A 16,526-nucleotide genomic window follows, 5' to 3' on the forward strand; every position below is an offset into this window, starting at 1 on the left:
CTGCCCCTGACGATGCAATCTCACCCATTGAACAGCAGGCTCGTGGGGATTCACCTGAAAGGCAGTAAAAAGCAACAGAGGGTCCTGTGGCACCTTTAAGACTAACAGACGTATGGGGAGCATAAGCTTTCGTGGGTAAGACCCTCACTTCTTCAGATGCAAGGCAGTGTTGCAACAACAGCAACAAAAAGACCCCGAGGGGAAGAATCCTTGTTGAACATGTGGCATTTAAAACACCGCTCTGACGGGCTTGCCACATGGCGTCTCGGTCCCGTTGCCCCAGCCGCTGTGTACCACGGGGGAGGAAGGGGAGGCCAGGAGGAGGAAAACAAACCCCTCCTGCCGCTGCTTCGCCTGGCCGGCGCGGGGTGGCTCCCCGCACAGCTGAGCCAGCCCCGGCCGCGCTGATTCGCTGCCGGGCGCTCTTGAACCCGGCCCCGCCGACGCGCCGCGGCGCCGCGCACGGAGCCGGAGGGGAGAGCGATGGAGGTGCAGCTCGCCCCCCGCAGAGCCTGGGACGACTTCTTCCCCGGCTTCGAGCGCTTCGCCTGGCCGGACTTGAAAGACGTGTCCAAATGGAACAACCGGGTGGTCAGCAACCTGCTCTATTACCAGACCAACTACCTGCTGCTGGCGGCCGTGGTCATCTCCATCGTGGGGTGAGTCCGCCTCTCTCCTGCGCAGGAGGGGTGGGTAGCAAAAGGGCCCCCCCCCTCCTTGGCCTGTCTGCGCTGCCAGGAGGGGCGCTCGGGGTTTGGGCTCCTGCACCTTGCACCGGCTGGGGTTCAGCTCCGCAGGCCGCTTGCAGGGTCCCCGAGACTAGCGAGGCAACTTTTCCCTGGGCTGTGGCGCGGCGCAGACGCGCATTGATGGCCGTGTCAATGTGTCATCCACGCAGCGCTTCCAGCTTTGCTCTTGTACGGGGGGAGGCCGCCCGGTTATCAGGCCGCAGCCCAAGTGACAGCAGTTGTTGTTCTTTAGTATCCGATAGGCCTACAGCTGCATACGCTGTCTTAAGGGAGGCAGCAAACATTACTTGGTTTCTGAATTTAAACCAGAAGAGTTGGTGCTATTCATCTGGGATAGTTGGCCAAAAAAAAAAGGGTGTGACTCCATGGAAGGTTTGCTGGTGTGGCTTCCTTTTGAAAGCACAGTTGTGTAGTATCAGAGGGGTAGCCGTGTTAGGCTGAATCTGTAAAAAGCAACAGAGGGTCCTGTGGCACCTTTAAGACTAACAGAAGTATTGGGAGCATAAGCTTTCGTGGGTAAGAACCTCACAGTCTTCAGATGCAAGAACCTCACTTCACTTGCGTCTGAAGAAGTGAGGTTCTTACCCAGGAAAGCTTATGCTCCCAATACGTCTGTTTAGTCTTAAAGGTGCCACAGGACCCTCTGTTTGTAGTAGGAGTCCTAAAACAGCTCCTTCCCCCCAATCTCCCTCTTTCTCTGTTGGCTCTTGTTTGCATGCATGTGTGTATATGTTTGTGTGTGTGTGCTTGTTTTGGAGACCTATAGTTTAAAGCTGAACATCCCATCAAAAAATGTAACGTCTTGCTCAGTCTTAAAAAACACTAACTTTATGAACTGGATGTGTTGCTCTCTTCATAACTTTGCTTTTCTTGTTAAAAATAAAACCACTTCCTCTGCAGGGATGTGCTTTCTGCTTAAAGGTTTACCAGCCATAGGGCAGAATCCGGCAAGTTGGAATTTAGAAAGTGAAAGGGGTGCATGGTTGGCTATTGATGGGGTTTGTGTGTGGTTTTTTTCATAAACTGCACGGGACCAATTTTGTTCAGTCATGGTATTGCATCTGTTGTGCCTGAGGTCAGGCTAGGGCTCCAGGTCTGTTGATTGAGGGGGAGCAGGATCAGTCCCTGAAGCAGTCAGTGCTGGAAGTCCAATGATAAGAGCAGGATTGTTTTGCACATGGGGGTCTCATTTGGATATTGGTGTACTCTCTGAGCACAACTGCACCATAGAGCCCTTCTGCTCCTGGAGAAAGTATGGAGACTAAAAATTTAACCCCTTTCTAATGGGGATCTGGTGTGGCTCCCTCTAGAGCAGTGGTTCCCAAACTGGGGTTTGTAAACCCCTGGGGGTTCGTGAAATGTTAGAGGGTTCTCAGGAATAAATTCCCTAATGGCGGACATAGCTGTCCTTAGGGACTCCAGGCACCACAGGGCCAGCGGCCCAGAGCCCCTGGACTTCCAAGAGCTAAGCAGATCAAAGCAAGCATATCTATCATACTGAGGTTAAAACTTCAAGACTCCTTATAAGAAATGGAAAGGGAGGTGGATATTTTTTGCTGTTTTTAAAATTAAATGGGCAGCTAGTATTTTTAAAATTATTATGAAGAACAAGTTTAGGCTTTGTTATAATATGTGTTGTTTGCCTGGACTCCTCAAGACCTGAATGCTTGTGTAGGAGGAACTTTTTGAGTTGGCTTCTTAAATCTGATACTCTTTGATGAAATATAGGAGCCTTGTCTTATAACAGGCTTATTCAAAGTGATACAAGTTACGAAAGTGAGATCTTGGAAGTGTTGCCATTTTCATAATGTAATAAAAATACTGCAATGATTAATAATAATTAATGTATATTAATGTCATAAAACAAATTTTATATTTCCAAGATCACTGCTTTTATAATTTATACTCAAGTAAAGGAGAAAATCCATGGAAATATTCACTTTTAGGAGTGAGTTCATGAGACTTGACATTTTAGTGAAAGGGGTTCACAGGTGGTTAAAGTTTGGGAACCACTGCTCTAGAGTATTGCTGTAAGATTTGAGTTAAGGTGTTTTAGAAGCAGATGCAGAAAGTAGTGATAATGGGGGTGGGTGCCTCTTAATCTACCAGCCAAACCATTTGCAATTACGTCCAGGCAGGTAAAGTAGCAACACTTATCTGAATCCAGAACACTTAAATAGTGAATTGTGTTTTGTCTGAATCAGGTCTGTCTTTAAGCCTATGAGTCAGGGCACCATCTTGTTTATATAACATGTTATAAAGATGCCAGATATGTTTTAAATGAACTTAAACCAGTATGAAAACTCTCTAAAGCAAAGAACCTACATCCAGTCAGACTTCTTGAGGCCATTAACACATATGGCCTAATCTGAAGCCCTCTGAAAGTCAAGACACTTTTTTTCAATTGGCATCAATGAACTTTGAGAGGTGAAGTAGTCTTCATAAGTGGGTGATATTTTTACTTTGCATACTAGCTATGGGACTGGCAGCATGGAATAAAGTATCTCTTTCTTCTACCTGCTCTAAGCTTGAAGGCTGCTGGTAACTGGGAGTATAGGGGTGTTGTATGGCCAAGTGATTAGAACATGGAACTGGTAGGCAGGACTCCTGGGTTGTTTTCCCAGCTCTGTCACCTTGAGCAGGCTACTTGGTGCTGCTTTAAACACACAAGTTGCATTGGCTTACGTCACTTTAGTCTGCCCTTAACTGTCAGCATTCTTACATGTCTAGAATAGACAAGTAGTTTTAGTTTAGACTAGTGCGATGTCTCACTGTTGTGTAAATCTGTGCAACTTTGTGTCTTGGCCAGGGGTTAGTTCTTCTCTACCTCAGGTTGCTAGCTAATGTTCAGTTCTGAAAGGCAGATAACCCATTTAATGTACTTTTCAGCCAAGGAGCTCAAAAGCACTATAAACTGTTGTTGCCACCACAACTTGAACCTCCTCAATCATTTCCCTACCAAATATACAATACTCAAATCCTCAATCTAGAACAGTGGCTCTCAAACTTTTTTGTACTGGTGACCCCTTTCACATAGCAAGTCTCTGAGTGCGTTTCTCTTCCCCACCCCCTTATAAATTAAAAACACTTTTTTTATATATTTAACACCATTATAAATGCTGGAGTCAAAGTGGGGTTTGGGGTGGAGATTGATGGCTTGTGCCCCTCCCCCCCCCCCGTAATAACCTCATGACCCCCGGAGGGGTCCCAGTCCCCAGTTTGAGAATCCCTGTTCTAGAATAAGGATTATCTACCTGTAACTGAGGGCGGGAAAAATATTACCCACTTCTTCCAGCTGTGTGTATGTGTTGAATCTGCCAATAAAAACCCCAGCAGGCATGGTGCACAGATCCATAACATTAACTGTTCTGATGTTTTAGTTTTCAGAAATAATTCCTGAAGTGAAAACACCAGGATAAGGCACATCTGGAGTCTGAGATCTTGCTCCTGAGTTATGTGCCATACTGTGTGAAGACTTTGCATTCTAGGAGTGCTGATCCTGCCACCATTGAATGGCATAGCAAAACTCTCATTTATTTTAGCAAAGAACAAGTCCTCATGGGAAAACAAAAGTCCATACTTCTGGGTGTGCATTACATAAAGCAGCCCTTTTTAATGTGGGACATATTGTGGCTGACTTCACCAATTCAATTCAAATACTGAGTGCACTGAGTGGGAAAACTAAAGAAAGCTCTGCTGATAAATCATAGACTTAGTCATTTGTCTAAATTCTCCATGCTTAACTGTTCACTGGGCAGCAATCCAGTGCTGTATCATGGCTCTACATCTTCTAGAAAACCCTGTTGAAAATGAGGTTTAACTTGCACAAGAGCTTTTATAAGGCCGCAGTAACAGGATTCTGCAAAAAGGCCCTTGCAGTGTGCCAAATTCTTACTCTCAACAGGGCTAAATTTGCCCCATGGTCAACTCTGTTTTAGAGTAGCCTAACTAATCTCATTCAAGCTGGGTGTGTCTGTACCCCTGGGCTGTATGATTTCTACACTCTATACTGGAATAGTTTGACAGTTGTGGTGGTGATGGTGTTGGGCAACATGATCAGCATTATGCAATTCCAAATATCTTACACATTGCTAGTAAAACCATAAAAACCCTCTTTTTCTCTTTTTATGGTTGTAAATTGAATCTGACAATAAGATGGAAACTCATTGTTTTCACTTCAGGTTGGAAATCCAATGAGGAGTCCTTGTGGCACCTTAGAGACTAACAAATTTATTTGGGCATACAAGCCAAGCCCTAAGATACAACGGCATTTGCTCCAATCCCTCAGACAGAGACAAACACCTACAGGATCTCTATCAAGCATTCTTAAAACTACAATACCCATCTGGGCAAGTGAAGAAACCAATTGACAGAGCCAGAAGAGTACCCAGAAGCCACCTACTACGGGACAGGCCCAACAAGAAAGTAACAGAATGCCACTAGCCCTCACCTACAGCCCCCTACTAAAACTTCTCCAGCACATCAGGGATCTACAACCTATCCTAGAGGACGATCCCTCACTGTCAGACCTTGGGAGACAGGCCAGTCCTTGCTTACAGACACCCCCACTACCTGAAGCAAATACTCCCCAGCAACTACACACCACACAACAGAAACACTAACCAAGGAACCAATCCCTGAAACAAACCCCGTTGCCAACTCTGCCCACATATCTATTCAAGGGTCACCATCATAGGAACTAACACATCAGCCACACCATAAGGGGCTTGTTCACCTGCACATCTACCAATGTTATATATGTCATGTGCCAGCAATGCCCCTCTGCCATGTACGTTGGCCAAACTGGACAGTCTCTAAGCAAAAGACTAAATGGACACAAATCAGACATCAAGAATTGTAACATTCAAAAACCAGTAGGAGAGCACTTCAATCTCCCTGGACACTCAATTACAGACTTAAGTGGCCATTCTTCAACAAAAAACCTTCAAACACAGACTTCAACAAGAAACTGCAGAACTGGAATTAATTTGCAAACTTGACACCATCAAATTAGGCCTAAATAAAGACTGGGAGTGCCTGGGTCACTACAAAAAGTAATTTTCCCTCTGTTGATATTCACTCCTATTGGAGCGTAAGCTCCAATACATCTGTTAGTCTTAAAGGTACCACAGGACTCTGTTGCTTTTTACACTCCAACTTGTCAACTGTTGGGAATGGGCCACATTCCCCCTGATTGAATTGGCCTCGTTACCACTTGGTAAGGCAACTCCCATCTTTTCATGTGCTGTATATTTATACCTTCCTACTTTATTTTTCACTCCATGCATCTGATGAAGTGGGTTATAGCCCACGAAAGCTTATGCCCAAATAAATTTGTTAGTCTCTAAGGTGCCACAAGGATTCCTCAGTGTTTTTGCTGATACAGACTAACACGGCTGCCACTCTGAAACCGCAAGTGAGTACAGGATACCTCTGCCTGGGATAAGGAGCTGCATCTATTGTATCCCTTATGCTGAGCACGCTGTGTAAAATTGCAATATTACCTCTGTATAGCTTCCCCCTAGTTTAATAGAGAACCTTCATATGGTACTATACCATCTGAACACTAATCTCATCCCAATAAAAGCTATCCCTGTGTGTAGTGGTCCCAGATGGCAAAGTATAAAGGCCACTAAGTAATCAGTCTATTATGTGCACACTTCCTGTGTGACTTTTAAAAAGAAAAACCCTGGGACCAACATGGCTACAACAACACTGCATGTGTGGGGGGGGGGGGGAAGAGGGGGAGATCCTTCATGTGTGAGCCTCCCACGGACTAAGTAGAAAACTGTGAATCCAGAAACTAGAAGCTAACATTTCTTGGCTATTGTAGTTGCTTACGCATACAATAAAAGTGCCAGTGGGAATGAATCACAGTGCTGTGCTGCTTTGTGTTAAAACACATTGCATACAGTACCTTGATTTTTTTTCAATGCTGGACTTACACACCAATATAGCTCCATAATAAGAATCTCTCTCCCACTGAAGCCTTGTAGCTATTCTAAGATATTTAATATCTGATTAGGACTCCAAAATCAATAGGAATTGGGTGCTTAACTGTCCTTTGTGCCTTTGTTATTAATTTGTATTTCAGCAGGAGCTACAGGGCCCCATTGTTTTAGGTGCTGTACAAACAGACCAAAACTTCCCCCTCCCCCCACCCCCAAAGATCAAAAAATATCTTATCTATTCAACTATAGATCTGTCCTATCATGAAGATTGTACGGTGTTAGTTTTATTCTGATCAGAGTCCTAGAAATATAGGGCTGGGAAGGGACCTCAAAGAGGTCATTTCTTCCATCCCTGTGCGCTGAGGGAGAACCAAATATACCTAGACCAGGGGTAGGCAACCTATGGCACGCATGCCAAAGGCAGCATGCGAGCTGATTTTCAGTGGCACTCTCACTGCCCGGGTCCTGGCCACCAGTCCGGGGAGCTTTGCATTTTAATTTAATTTTTAAATGAAGCTTCTTAAACATTTTAAAACCCTATTTACTTGCATAAACTATTGTTGTATGTAATCTATTATAAACTTGTAGAAAGACTCTTAAAAACATTAATGTATTACTGGCACTCGAAACCTTAAATTTGAGTGAATAAATGAAGACTCTACACACCACTTCTGAAAGGTTGCCGACCCCTGACTTAGACCATCCCTGCATCCTAGTGGGGGACTCCCACTCTGGCAGGAGAATGAAATCTTGCCTAATAGGTTTCTATGCCTTAGGGCTGGTCTACACGGGGGGGAGGGGAATCGATCCAAGATACGCAACTTCAGCTACGCAAATAGCGTAGCTGAAGTCGAAGTATCTTTGATCGAATTACCTGGGGTCCAGACAGCGCGGGATCAACGGCTGCGGCTCCCCCGTCGACTGTGCTATCGCCACTTGCGCTGGTGGAGTTCCGGAGTCGACAGTGAGCGCGTTCAGGGATCGATATATTGCGTCTTAACGAGACGCGATATATCGATCCCGGATAAATCGATTGCTACCCGCCAATACGGCAGGTAGTGAAGACATACCCTTACTGATGCTGCTTTAGTAAAAGTCAAATCACTGTGTATTCAGTTAAACTTGCACAGTATTTTGGAACTCCTTTTGTCATGCACATCAAAGACTTAAATTTTAGCTACTAGAGCCTTCACACCATGTAAAAATTGTTATAAAATTTGGTAGTGTAAAATGAGCTGGGGATTCCAGAGCCCCACATCTGCAGTGTAAGTCAACAGCTGTCTGTTCTGTTGTAGTAGCTGTGTGGGTTCCAGAATATTATATATATTACCTTAACCACCTTGTCTATTTTTTTTTCCTTGGGCCAGCTTCTGTTTGTGTGTGAGAGAGAGAGACAAGTTTTCCAGCTACATAGAGCTCTTCATCAGATCTGAGAAATGTATTTAGCTGTGACACTTAATACAAGATCAAACAGCACATACTTTAGCATAAGAAGTTAGAATATTTGTTTTCATCTTAATACATTTCCCAAATTCCCAGACCCAACGAAGAGCTCTGTGTAGCTTGAAAACATGTCGTCTTCACCAACAGAAGCTGGCCCAAGAAAAGAGATTACCTCACCCACCTTACCTCTCTGTTCTGATATGGTTTAATAGTCTGCTTACCTGCAGCCTCATGTTGTGATTTTTACCTGCATTCTCCTCTTCTCTGATCTTCAGGAGGGAGATCAGGGCTGGGGCAGCGGGTGGGGGGGGGAAGGGAAGAGGGAGGCTAGGGGTGCAGGCTCTGGGCAGCACTTACCTCAAGCAGCCACATGCTGCCCCAGCCTCAGGCGCCACCCCTGCAGTTCCCATTAGCTGCGGTTCCTGCCAATGGGAGCTGTAGAGCCGGTGCTTGGGGCAGGGGCAGCGCATGGAGACCCCTAGCTGCCCCTACACCTAAGGAGCCAGAGGGGGTACATGCCACTGCTTCTGGGAGCCGCGTGGAGCCAAGGCAGGCAGGGAGCCTGCCAGCCCTGCTGCGCTGTCGACTGGACTTTTAAGGACGAGCTGCCAGGGTCCCTTTTTGACTGGGCATTCCAGTTGGACACCTGGCAATCCCACTTGCTTAAATGTACAGGACTAAATTCTGCCATCAGTTAAGCCTATGCAAACTGTACTGGCTTCAGTAAGATTGCATAGATGTAACTGAGGGCAGAATTTGATCTGTGCTCTCTTGAAATAACTTATAAGTGAGTAAAGCAACACTATGCCTGCTCATTTACTGGAATGTGGGCGTGGGGGGGAACTCCGGCATAACTTTCTTGGGCCTCTAGAGAAAGGGTGCATATCTTTTTATATGTATTCCCTCTAAATGAGTATATTGTGTTGAGGGTGAGCCTAGTCAGTCACAAGGCAGTTAGCAAAAAGCTCTGCTACACAATAAGAAACAAAGGTTCTGCCAGTGTTTTAATAGAGACTTTCCTGAAGTAAGGTCACATGCAAAGCAAAACAAGCTGACAGATGTGACAGCTGCTAAATAAAGCACAGGCTCAATCTAGCTCTGTTCTTAAAGCATCCCTACTTTAATAGCTTGACAGAGTGCCATCTCTTGAACTGTCCTCTGCCTAGAGTCATGTAAAAGAGAACTCACTGGAGCACTGTCTGCCATCCTTCATTTACAAACAGTGCTGGTGCTAGCCCATTGGGGGCTGTCACAGGAATATTTTTGCCCCCCAACACATACTAATAATTAATGGGGGGGGGGCCCTAAGCAATTGCTTAATCTGCTTTTGCCTAGTGCCAGCTCTTCGTACAAAAGGACTATTTGAATTCTTAGCTGCTGAAAAACTAGCCAGCTGGGCTATCCCCTCTCCGTGCAACTGATCACCTTCACTTTTTTGTGTGTGTTGATTCACACCCTCGACCAGGCCATTATGGAAAATATGCTACCAAGATGAGAGGCAGCATGGTATGTCTCTCAAATATAAACAGACCTTGGATTATATGTGTAGCCTTAGGAAAACCTAACCTGTAGCCTGTGACGGTAACTGCAAGCCATCTGTCTTAGAATTCAGATTTCAACAACTCAGTACCTCCTCTTAACATCCTCTCACTGGTCAGATGTGTCTTCTGTCCAGGTACTTGCAGTTCCTCAAACACCACTGTAACCACAAATTTACCGCTTATAGGTCTGGATTAGGGGGACCAGATGTCCCGATTTTAGAGGGACAGTCCTGTTTTTTGGGTCTTTTTCTTATTTAGGCTCCTATTACCCCCACCCCATCCCAATTTTTCACACTTGCTGTCTGGTCACCCTAGTCTGGATTCAATAAGGCCATGCTTCATAGTAATCCAGCAAGTTCTGAGAGGCAGACAGAGCCCCCACGGTGCTCCCTCGGAATAGTGCTTGACTTCCTTCCTTGCCCTTCACCCAGTCAGGCCTACCAGCCTGACAACACAAATATTAACCAATCTGGGAATGGACTTTTTCTTGCATTGTCTTACTGTACCTTTGTATGAAAGCAAATGGTGTCTCAGAAAGGAGGCAGAGGGGTACTTGCTGTAATCATGAGACTACAGAGAAATTCCATCTCTAGATGGCTGGCTTTTCCCTACTGATTTGTTCCATTCTCTGCGGGACCCAGACCTCTCGCTCACTCCTCCTTCATCTCACTTGGCATGCTGTTTTATTCCTGACTTAGTTCTTGTTTCCCACAGAGAAATCAGTTGTTGCCTTCTTCCCAAGCTTCTGTTTTTCAAGTTGTCTGAGCAACCTAAAACTCATTGCCACAGTGCTGCTGTCCTATTAGATGCCTTTTAAAATGTTTTAAGTTTGAGATGCCTAATAAACCTCTGAAGGAGAAAGGTATTTAGAAAGTGATGAGATGTAAGGAGATACTTATCTAGTCTCTGCAAGTTTTGAAAGACTTCAATCTAGGCTTCAAACATGAGGGCTGGGAAGTACTATCAGACTGTGCTCAGATATAAGCAAGGCCACAACGGTACTTAGTGTGCTGTTGAAGGGGAACTTCTAGGACACAGTTTTAAGAGATTGCATGTGGGTCAATATAGCTCCTATTCTTAGATAGAAGCACAAAAGCATGCAATACCTGGTGCTCTAGTGTCTGTCCTGTCTGTCTCTCGTTACCTTAACAATGAACTGCTGGACTGGGCCCTAATTCACTCCCCCTCATTCAGCAGCGCATGGGCTGCGCAAGTGAGTGTTAGAGTGTGATACTCCTCTAGCACGCCGCTGCCATTTACAGACAAACAGGTGTAGCTCATCCCAGAGACAGATTCTGATGATTTTCTTAGATAGCCCTGACATCAGAGGAGATGCTTCAGATTTACTATGATGTAAAAGAGAAAAATCTGGCCCTTTGGAAAGCAATTCTGAAGTTCACAATCTACTTTACTTCCTCCCAACCCAAAGTAGAATAACTAGTTATCTCAAAGAATACATATTAACCAATCACTGGTATTGGATAAATGCTGCAAAGAACTCAAACCTATGCTCCAAAACTCAATACCTAGGTATAACTGCAGTTCAACTGCACTCTGTTTGCATACACTATCTGTAACAGGACCCTCCTGTCACTTACTCTGATATTTTGGACTAAGGTGAAAACCTAACTGTTCACAAGTTCAGAGGCAAAATATTCTACCTGGAAAACTAGGATTGTCCTGATCATTTGTTCCACCATTGCTTAAATCAGGGGGTGCATTAAATATAGCAGATATTTAGAAAGTGATCACAAGTCTGCCTTCGTGAAATATGCCACCGTTTGACTCCTCCTCTCTGGTGGCATTTATTTCTTGTGAGCATGATCCTGTGGTAGCACTTGGGAGCAGGAAGCAGTACTGCATAATGCAAATGGCTTTCAGTGATGTTATTAGGGAAAATGGCATAAAACAGAACAGATTGAATTCAATAGTGTTGGGGAATCTGAACCACATGGCTCACAACATGAATATTCATGTTCTTTGGACAGCGTTACTACTAGTCTGCCTTTATGTGGCTCTGAATGATCTCATTTGATACTTACTCACTGGTTCTTTGTACTCTTTGCAATTCATCCCACTTCAGAAAGCATGTACTTCAGATTAACTCTTTCCTTGGGAAAGCGGTCTTGTGGGATCACTTGCAGCTATGCCTCTGCAGCTGAGGGAGTTCAACTGTACAAACGCCCTAGAATACAACTTGACATGTTTTTTAAAGTAGAGATTTGGTATGAACTACCTGTCAATAGGGAGAAAAATATTCCTCCATTTAATGTTTGGGCAGAAGTGATTTATACAAACCCCCAACTCCTAAAGTGGAAAAATAAATAAAAGCCTGTGAATGTTGAAGTGGAATATATCAACTTTGCTACAAATGTTTAACTGGGGACAAGGCTCTACCTCCTGCACCCAAATCTAGTGACAGGCTACTGGCGAACTATGAGAAATGACCTGCTCTGTTTAATAGAAGGTAACAAGGTTAATTCCCCTGGTGGAGGGGAATAGGAAGTGTATTTAGACTTTAAAATAAAAAAATACAAGCACGGTGGTTCTGAAACCTATATTAGCATTACTAGTGTAGTCTGATCAGAAATCCTGCTGCAGCAGAACACAGATTTAAAATAACTTCTACCTGGAGTAACGCTGGTCACTTTTTCCAGCCTGGAAGCTTAAGAGACTGTTCTAAACTAAATATAGTCTGTAGCTGACTGCAAGACAAATGACTCAAATATTGCAAACAGGCCTGCCCTATCAGAGTTCCTGTGTGCCATGCTGGAGCTCAGACATGAATAACAGGAGCAGGTGGGTAGCTAACTTGGGTTTTTATTTTCAATCCAGTTGTCCCATCCTTGTTGGGACAGCTGATCTACAGAGGAAACTGGAAACGAGTTGTTTCAAACAAGTGATTAGTTTTCCCCTTTCCTACAGAACCCTTTGTCAGAGGAGTGGCTACAAATGCTGCCAGTGTAACTAGATAATGTGTATGAAACGGCTCTTCGTTTTTGTTGGATGTTAAGGACAGATTATAAATGCTACCATATGCTACAGCAGTTGTCCAAGGGGATGAGCCAAACTTACTGCTGATGTAAGTGTGGGCAGGTCACTTAGCTTTAGTGTTGCATCTGGTTATGTCTGAGATGAACTATAGCCTGAAATACTGGAATTGCTATAGTAGGGATGAACCCCCTTTGACAGTGGCAAATCAGGATCATCTTGGTCATACAAACAGAACTTTCCTTAACTATGGCTTAAAACAAACACAAAGAAGTACTACTTCTTCTTCTTCACACAATGCACAGCCAACCTGTGGAACTCATTCCCAGGGGATGTGGTGAAGGCCAAAAGTATAAATGTTCATGGAGGATAGGTCCATCAACTCGGTCCAAGATCCTAGTACCTTCTACCTGCAGTTTGCACCTGTCACGCTGATGAAAGTGAGTGCCCTACATAGGGATACAGACTGTCCTGATTTTTGACTCGTGTGATATCTTTGCATCTCTTCTCTTACATTTACTACTTCTGAAGATTTGATTTCTATTTGTATTCTAAAGTACCATTTTGCATAATATAGTGTGTGGGGGGGAAATGTAAATGAAACATCCTGGCCTGAACCTTATCTGAAGCTCAAGGCAGTACAGTGGGAAATCACTAGCGTTCTCACCTCCTGAAGACTAGGTTAGATCCAGTTTTAAGCCACAAATGGAGAAGACCAGTCCCAGCAAGCACCAGGCCATCATACAATCTGGCATGACTGTCGGATGCTGCTCAGGAAAGGCCCAGGAGTGAAATGGGTGGTTGCGTTTAGATGTGCTGAGGATGATTCCTGTCAGGACTCTTTAACCAGATGTGAGTTCCTTGCTTTCATAAGTACTGAACTCCTCCAAAAACTAGGGCAGGGGAGAATAGTGTGTGTAAATACACACTAGAACAATGCTAATTCAATGCATCACTTACCAGTGGCTTACAGTCTCTGCATGACAACGTTGTGGCTAACAAAGCACGACATGTGAATGTCAGAAGCTGGCTGATAAGGGTTTTGAAACACTGAAGCATAAGCCTTGTCAACTGTCTTTATCTTCCTACTCGTGTAATACTGAGACACTAAGATTGAATGCGTAACTCCTATGTTCTAAAATGAAGATGTTGCTCAAACACTTTTCCCTCACTTTCTCCCTAGATTTCTGAGCCCACTGAACATGATCCTTGGTGGCACCGTAGTAGTGCTGGTGTTCACAGGTTTTGTGTGGGCATCACACAACAAAGACATCCTTCGCAAGTTCAAGAAGCAGTACCCAACTGCGTTTGTGGTAGCCATCCTGCTGTCTAGTTACTTCTTGATATCCTATTTTGGAGGCGTCATGGTGTTCATATTTGGGATAACCTTTCCTCTACTGTGTAAGTATAGCTTTTCTCTCCACTTCCCATGGCTAGAACTAAAAGCTCAAGTCTATTCACTCTGAATTAACGTTTGGCTTCACTTAATATATGAAATTTGAGGTTTTAAAAATTGTCCCAAAACAAATCTTCTACAACTGACTTTCAAGGCTGCTAGCAAGTGAAACTTGAAGGAATCTATAGTTTTCCTTTTCAGAACAGTAAACTATATTGGAGGTAGGACATATACTTACATGATTTCTTAAGCAGACCATATCAGTACATATGTGTTAGACTTCCAGCTTCCTACTTTTGGATGTCAGCTCATTTACAGAGTCCTTCAAAGTGCCAGATGAGGGGCGCTAAAGAGCTAGATATTAAATGGGGGCATGTCAGTTAACAAACATGTATTTCTGTTCTTAGTGATATTTATCCATGCGTCTCTGAGGCTTCGGAGCATAAAGAACAAGCTGGAAAATAAAATGGAAGGAATAGGTTTGAAGAAGACTCCTATGGGCATAGTACTTGATGCCCTTGATCAGCAGGAAGAGAACATCAACAAACTGGCTGATTACATCGCTAAAGTGAAGGAATAAGGGGCACATAATATGGCTTTCTTATCTGTTGCAGGAATTTAGTTGCTATTTACTCTTGTCAAAGCTTGCTTTCAATTTGTCTGTGAGATGCACGTACTGTACAGATTGACAATGGCAAGATAAAGGTATACAAAGTTATTCAGGGCTCCTCTAAGACTGGGGAGGAGAGAGAGTCACCTTTCTATAATATGGTAAAATGTCTTCCTGTTAGTGCATATGTGTGTAATGGTTTAAAGCACTTGTTTTCTGGCAGGGGAGGTGGGGGAGAAACAAACATGAATTGCAGTCTCTGAACCTGTTCTTGGTAGCCAGTGTCATGTCTAAGTATTTATAATGCACTTCATTGGAGGGATGGTATGGGGTGGGAGGACTGTTTAGTGCTCTACCGGTTGGCTAACACTGTCACCAGACAAAAATCTGTCAGTCAGGATTGGCTGAATGCTCTGCCAATACACTTTTCAAGTGGGTTATATTCAAGCCATCTTATCTGAAGTAGCAAATGGAAAGAATAAATTGACTAGAGCGCACAAGTCACCTCACACTCCTAGTCTGTTCACAAAATGTAATATTTTCTTATAGCAAGAGATCAAAGTCTAAATGGGCAACATATGTAAACTATATAGCACCCTTGTCCAGTTCTGCCCGCAATACACCTATGCAAATTCGACTGAATTCCATAGGAGAGGCGCATGTGTCTCTGAAGGTTATTATTAGCCTTAAATGTCTCTGTGAAATCTTGGCTCTCTTGAAGTCCATGGAAGTTTTTTTTGTTGCCATTGACTTCAAGAGAGCCACGATTTCACACTTGTAAGGTGTGGGGTTTTGTGGTTGATTTCTTCTTCTTTTCTTTTTTTTTTTTTTTATGCTTAAAAAAACAAAACTGGACTGTAAGAATAGCTAGGACACTCTCTTATTTGGAGTTCTGGTTTTCAAAAACCAGAACTGTCACTTGAGATTTTAGGACTTGCCTCATTGTCCAAATTGTGCTCTGACTCTCTTCCAGTTTAAAGATGACACTGGCTAAAACATACATTTTTGCTAACTTATTCCACTTGTGGCTCTGTTCAGGGAAAATAAGACTAGATTTCAGACTTATAAATAAAAACAATAAATTGCATATTCTTAGAACCATTTCCAAATTCATGTAAGCAATTACTTTCAAGAGCTCTTGTTACAAATTTCTTCAGTAAACTTCAGCTTGACTGCAGTCTGTGCTACCTAAACCATATGCATGGAAAAACGTATGCAGATTAACTAGCACTCTTGCATCTCTCCTCCTTTTTATGAAGTATTTATCTGTAACTGACTTGATATACATGGCAGGTATAGCAGATATCCAAAAACCTCTTCAGAGTTCATGTATATAGACATGTGCGTGCGCGCACATACGGTGTCTCTTCAAAATGAATTGTTTAGGAGTCTGAACACCTCATTCCATGCAAATGTTCCAGAGTGATCAGTATTTATTGGAAGTTTGTCTTTACGTGTATATTCCAGGGTAAGAAGCAATGCCCTGCTCCTTTATTATAGTACCTTGTCTTAGCTTTTGATGAGTAGTTCTTGCTACACTTACAGAAGAGATACTAGCCTATGACTTCATGAATATATGGTTCCATTGTAGAATTTTAAAAATGAGTTGTGAAGAATAAACTTTAACAATTGATAAAACTGAGTGCATTTATTTCTTTTTAAACTAATCCTAATGCAGAAAAGTGAGCTTTAATCAAGATCACACTACTCTACAATAACATGATGCAGTTTAAGTGACAAACTTTTTTGGTTTTTGAACTATGGTCACTACTTTACATATAACAAAAGCACAACACAATGCACTGTGGGTCTTCTTTCCTTTCAGAAAGGGAATGGATTTGGAAC

General features: G+C 43.4%; 1 protein-coding gene across 1 annotated transcript; it reads left to right on the forward strand.

Annotated features, from left to right (window-relative positions):
- Positions 1–425: 425 nt before the first annotated feature.
- On the forward strand, positions 426–16,319 carry ARL6IP5 (ADP ribosylation factor like GTPase 6 interacting protein 5). Its single transcript, XM_034776933.1, has 3 exons — positions 426–659; positions 13,859–14,076; positions 14,479–16,319. The coding sequence occupies exons 1-3, from the start codon at positions 484–486 to the stop codon at positions 14,649–14,651; spliced, it is 567 nt and encodes a 188-aa protein (XP_034632824.1). The 5' UTR covers positions 426–483; the 3' UTR covers positions 14,652–16,319.
- The last annotated feature ends 207 nt before the right edge of the window (positions 16,320–16,526 follow it).

The sequence above is a fragment of the Trachemys scripta genome, chromosome 7 (genome assembly GCF_013100865.1).
Source record: "Trachemys scripta elegans isolate TJP31775 chromosome 7, CAS_Tse_1.0, whole genome shotgun sequence".
Taxonomy (NCBI): domain Eukaryota; kingdom Metazoa; phylum Chordata; order Testudines; family Emydidae; genus Trachemys; species Trachemys scripta.

Coding starts and splice junctions, on each gene's coding strand:
- ARL6IP5 (XM_034776933.1), top strand. CDS start 484: ATGGAGGTGCAGCTCGCCCCCCGCAGAGCCTGGGACGACTTCTTCCCC. Junction 660..13,858: donor GTGGTCATCTCCATCGTGGG/GTGAGTCCGCCT, acceptor CTTTCTCCCTAG/ATTTCTGAGCCCACTGAACA. Junction 14,077..14,478: donor GATAACCTTTCCTCTACTGT/GTAAGTATAGCT, acceptor TTCTGTTCTTAG/TGATATTTATCCATGCGTCT.